This window comes from Limulus polyphemus, unplaced genomic scaffold, assembly GCF_000517525.1.
Source record: "Limulus polyphemus unplaced genomic scaffold, Limulus_polyphemus-2.1.2 Scaffold517, whole genome shotgun sequence".
Taxonomy (NCBI): Eukaryota; Metazoa; Arthropoda; class Merostomata; order Xiphosura; family Limulidae; genus Limulus; species Limulus polyphemus.
This window is the reverse complement of record NW_013666127.1, coordinates 267,594-273,449: the sequence shown is the minus strand read 5'-3', so window position 1 is coordinate 273,449 and position 5,856 is coordinate 267,594. Positions and strand designations below refer to the sequence as shown.

Genomic DNA, 5,856 nt, shown 5'->3' with positions numbered 1-5,856 from the left:
AGCTAGTAAGTCGTATGGTATATATATATATATATGTATGCGTTTGACATTATCCTTTTCACCGCGCGGGGTGAAAAGAAGCAAAAGTTTCTGATCACCCCGGGTTGTCTTTGGGGCCTGCCACGAATGTGATTGATGATGTATATAACAGTACTTCAGTGTTCAGTCACCAATTAATATCAGAATAAAATATAAGTTTTTCAAGTAACATGATTTCTTTAGGGTGCAAAGCGACAACTTGGTATATATATATATATATATATAGTGAAAAGGCTCATTATATCTGTTAAGTGTCTTAAGACGTCACATTAATTGTGATAAGACTTCATATTTTACTGTGTGTTTTCTTAGTAAGCTTCAGTCAACCTGGTAAGTTTTAATATCGAAGGAAAATCCACCTGACCAGTGACAGGTATATAACGACCTCACGTTTCCTAGGGGCTTATCCTGTCTTTTCTTTGCATTTTCAGTAGACGTTTCAGGCTTCATATCATTGCTCTCCCTAAAGATGAATTCAACATGAAACGAAACACTATCTCAAAACACAAACAACGAAAGAATATTTACACCATTCTCTGAACTCTCTTTGAAATAACATACTTAGTTTCAAAGCACAGTAATTCTCAGCCTAGAAGATTAAACCTATTCTTGTGCATGGCCTTATAATAACAACGTTTGTTTTAGCGCAAAGCTACACAATTGGCTATCTGTGCTTTGTCTATCTCGGCAAATCGAGCCCCAAATTTTAATGTTCTCAGATAACTGCTTACCCAATGCGGGGTCTAATTACTACTTAAAATTGCAGAAATATAAAACGCTGAGAACCAAAACATGTTCCTCAGCACACACAATTTGAACAAAAAATAATCAAAGCAAGAAAAAGAAGGATGTAAGGCATGGCGTAGATTAGTTATTTCTATAAATGGATTATTAGTACACAAATCTAGCTCAAACTTTAAATTCAGTGCTATATAATAAGTAATAGAATTCAAGTCTAAGTAAATAACTTGTGAAATATCTTAGATGTCCTAATAATTAGTTACTTATACCTGTAGTATAACTTATATCATGTGCCATGAGTAACATTTATTGTTTCCTTGAAACAATGACATAAATTGAAATTATTTAATGTATTTTCCTCATGTAAATCTGTTCCAGTGTCAACTCGGAGGCCTAACATTTAACAGAGTTTCGTGAAGGAATTATGCTGTACTGCAAAATTCGCAGTAACTTGAACAAAGGATCATAGCTTAAATTCCAAATCGTATTCTAACTTTCTCGCAAAATATTAAAGAACGTCTGTCTTCATACAAACCACACTTATAACGATAGAAAGGTTGCTTGATGCAGACAATGAAGAAGAAAATTGTTTTATTGTGCAAACATCGAATTTCTTTTTGAGACTTTTCAGAAGGACTGTAAACAATATATTTATTTACTAATGGGGTTCAGTAGTTGTCGATTTAACCTAGTTTCCTTATTATAAATAACCCTTTCATTATGAGCAGACAACCTTGATTTTTGACCCTATGACGATTGTTCACGAAGAGTTCGCCAAGCACGACTGATGGGTCCTAAGTTTAACATTATCGCTGCAGTAACATCTGGGGAATCTCGTACGACAAATAAGTGAATTCGTTTTATTTGCGCACGTGGCGCAGTGAAACTAGAAGCCTATAATAGGTGTTGCATGTGCTATATGAGAAGGTCAGGTTTGGAAGCTGCGTTTAAAGACTTTCTCAGAAATTTTAATTCATTTTTGGGAACCCAACGTTTGGCATTTTTGAGACACAATTTCATCACAATTCCGAGCTTAAACTGACTTCAGCTAACTACAATAACACATTTTTTGAGTACTAGTATAATTATCTAAGATCAGTGATTCATTATTAACGATATATAACCAGCATAACTTTAGAATTAAAATGGCATTTCTTTTATAATTTTCGCAAATGGATTAAGAAAGGAAATAAATAAATCACCTTTACCTTCTTCTGATTTACCTCAAATATTACATTCAACGTTTTGTACGTTGCAATAATCCACGCTAAACGTCTAAACTGCGTTTATTCAAATCGTACATACACATCAAAAACAGAAAAAGAAAAAAATAGAACGATACCACTCCTAGAAAATACATAATATCCATTAAAACACAAAATATAGTCAGGTTAAAAATGACACGAACTGGGGTCAGATGTGGCTCAGTAACTTAGTATGCTGTGCTGGAGACAGAAGGTGTAAGATTTGAACCTGTGATATGCTACCGAACACCCTTTGCATTGAACACTATCTAAGGGCGTGTTATAAAGTGAGTCAGTTGCGTTATTCTGTTAAGAATAGCAATGCAGATGGAGTGGTGCTGCTGTTAGTTGACCTCTATCTCGTCAGCTGTTTCTGGTTACGGACAGCTATGCCTGCCTGCAGCTTGGGGTCTCTGACCTGGCCTCTAATTAATGCACGTGTCTTATAACGTACCGTTCAGAGATTGAAAATAGCAAATAATAAAAAAAAACACGTACTAATTAATCTAAAGACGAATGTACTAAACCATTTTGTTTTATTTTGAGTTTGAACTTTTGTGTTTTTATTTGCAGTGCATATGTTATTTCCATCAGGTCTGCCATTGGTTAAAGTAACATGTTTATCGTTCGATTGGTGTGTCAGTAGTAAAACAGATTTATAAACATTTGTTTACGTCACTTATGATTAACTTGTCTTAATGATAGAAATAAGGCTCATAAAGGTTTCTTTACGTCACTTGTAGGTTATGTTAGGTTAGGTATTGTTGATATGGCTGAACTGTTATTATTTGTCTTATATAAACGACGTACTCTGTACAAATTTATAATGTTTATTTTTAATAACTATTCGAAAATCTCAAAAATACATATATATCATCGGAAGACTTGTTTCTCACAAGACAAAATTATTTGACATAAATTTTTTCTCTCGGGAAAAGTAGCTAAACTTTATCAGGTATAAGAAGACTTTAAAAAAATGTATTTGATTTCTTTGTATCACATATAGTCTTCAAGATTACATACATAGTTGCAGGTATTTATAAGATAAATTTCTTATATAGTATAATTAGTTCACACGTAATAATAACATTGTATCCAATAAAAATTGATAAGAAAATATTATGTACATTTAGCAAGTAGTGAAATGTCTTGTACGAATATACAGGATGTTCGTTATGTGTACTGAACTTGTTCCCACCATACATTCATGCCTCACTGTACACCATAAAAGCTGATGTAGTCACCTTTGTTTGTACTTTGCTTTTAATATAATCAATAAACTGTTTATAAAAAGACTGCCATGTTGGTAATTTTGTTTCAATATAATCATAATAGCCCAACCAAATGACTTTCTACGTAAACAAAACTAAATGTTTGATCTGTAGGAATGTAGACCCGATAGAAAACTTTCAATTACATTTTTAGATTCAGGTTGCTAGAGGCAATAAACTTCATAGTGTCTTTTATAAGAGACAGAAATTGTAACCAATATTATTTGAATATTAACGGTGTACTGTTTTTAAATGCCTATGCATGTTTCCGCTTTGAGAGAATGCCCTCTGACATACTGGACACGAATAAGGTCTTTCTCCAGTGTGAATTCTCTTGTGCTTTGTGAACGTTGAAAAATCACCAAATTTTTCTGTACAACACGAACACTGATAAGGCTTCTCTCCTGTGTGAATTCTCAAATGTGTGTTCAAAGATGACCTCTGTACAAACGAATTGGCACACACTTTACACTGATATTTGCTACTCCTTTTACTCGCATGGCGGCGTTGGTGTATCCGAAGCTGACCAAACTTTGAAAAAATCTTATCGCAGTGAGTGCACGGAAAGCCAGTAGAAATACCTGAAATAAAATGAAAATACAAGTAAGTTAATTACTTTTTGTGATAGCTTAATCATTAACAAAAGCACAACAACCATAAACACGTTCACATTAAAAGTTATTGATAACCAAAACGTACTAGTTTATTCTTTGAAAACTACTTATAAAGCGTGGTTTATTGTTTACTAAATATCACAACGTTGATAGTAATAATATATGCCTGTGAAATCAGTTATATATAAAGTTTCAATTGTTATCACGAAAATCATCTATTATATCTATCAATTAATGTACAAATATCACTTCTTACAAAACTATTAACTTCAGGCACATTTTCATAAACATTATACAGTAAATTCTGGTCAAGAAAACTCATAAAAACTAACCATTGTGTTGTATTTCTTCCATTTTCTCTTCCTCTGCAAGTCTACCCTCATTTGTTTCAGGGTTACTTAAAAATACAGATGTTTTAAGAGAAGTAGTTTCTTCCTGGAACTCCGCGCTGGAAGTTTTTATTGCACCTTGTGATCCAAAAAGGTGACTAATACGTTTCCGAATTGGCAAATTCTTCAATTCTTTGTTGTCAGACTGATAGCTTAATAAATGGTTTTGGGTTTTCATTTCTGTGTTGCTCACTTCCGTAGTTGTTATGGTGTTTGATGTGGAATGTGGTGGACCAAGTAGATGTACAGAAGGTCCCCTGAACATCAAAGTTTGATAATATGAATATAACCTAAAAAGGGGGAAATATAGGATTACATACCCTTCATTTCATACACATCGCATTGATTTCTGTAAAGTTTTAACACATATAATATATCCAATTATTATAGAGATTTTGTGAATGAGTTTCTCCTTCGTGAACTTAATCGTCAACTAGCGAGTATTTAAGGTAAAGCATAGTTATCCTGAATTGTAAATGAATTTTATCTTAATAACACTTGTAATTGCCTTTTTTATCCATTGTAGCAATTCAATAAAATGCAGAAAACAATTTTTGTTATATCAAGTTATTGCGGCGTTATTTGGTTTTTTATAGTTTGGACATTATGGCGTTAGGTAATAGGCTTGAGGCATTGGATTTAATGTACAGTTTAAACTTGTATGTGTATCAATTATATATCTAAAAAAAATACAAACATACGCTGAGTTTACCTTCAGATCGAACGGTTATCTTCAAAGTTAAATCCTATAATAAAAAATCTTTACCACATGCACCTATTTCAAATTTTTTTTATTTGTACTTGCGGGTTTTGCCGATGTTATACTTGCGTTTGAGTATGATAGCTTTCTAATTCGCCAGTTCTTCTGAATGATGAGTAAAGAAAAATCAAATAAGTAAATCAATAATGATAATAAATAATAATTGGTGTTAAAATAATTAAATAATATTGTGTTATTAATCCTTAACCGAATATAAATAGCGTCTCAACTACCACTGTCAGTTATATCCCAGCCGTCCTAATGAGTCCTGATATTGGATGAACGGCCTATTAAGCATGGAAAAAGCAGATATAGTTGGGTTATTACATTATTTTTTGCTACCACTCACAAGTTTTTAGGATTACTAATTTAAAATAAGTTGATAATACGTCAGGAAGGAATGACATTGTATCATATCATAACATAAAGAAACGTTCAGTCAATTGTATTTATTGTTTGAGTTATACAACAATGATTTCAAGAGTATCAACTTAGTACAATCTTCTAGTGACTATGTGTTTACATTTAAACAACGGAGAAACGTTACCTAGAACAACCTTCTAGTGACTATGTGTTTACATTTAAACAACGGAGAAACGTTACCTAGAACAACCTTCTAGTGATTATATGTTTACATTTAAACAACGGAGAAACTTTACCTAGAACAACCTTCTAGTGATTATATGTTTACATTTAAACAACGGAGAAACTTTACCTAGAACAACCTTCTAGTGATTATATGTTTACATTTAAACAACGGAAAAACGTTACATAGAACAACCTTCTAGTGATTATATG

General features: G+C 32.6%; 1 protein-coding gene across 1 annotated transcript in view; it reads right to left on the bottom strand.

Annotated features, from left to right (window-relative positions):
• Positions 1 to 3,526: 3,526 nt before the first annotated feature.
• LOC106458795 (zinc finger protein 184-like) overlaps positions 3,527 to 5,856 on the bottom strand; it is a 10,289-nt gene continuing 7,959 nt past the window's right edge. The window contains exons 2-3 of the mRNA XM_013918344.1: positions 4,242 to 4,555; positions 3,527 to 3,876 (exon numbers count right to left, since the gene is read on the bottom strand). Of these exons, the coding sequence (XP_013773798.1) occupies positions 3,527 to 3,876; positions 4,242 to 4,555 (664 nt within the window). The remainder of the gene's footprint in view (positions 3,877 to 4,241; positions 4,556 to 5,856) is intronic.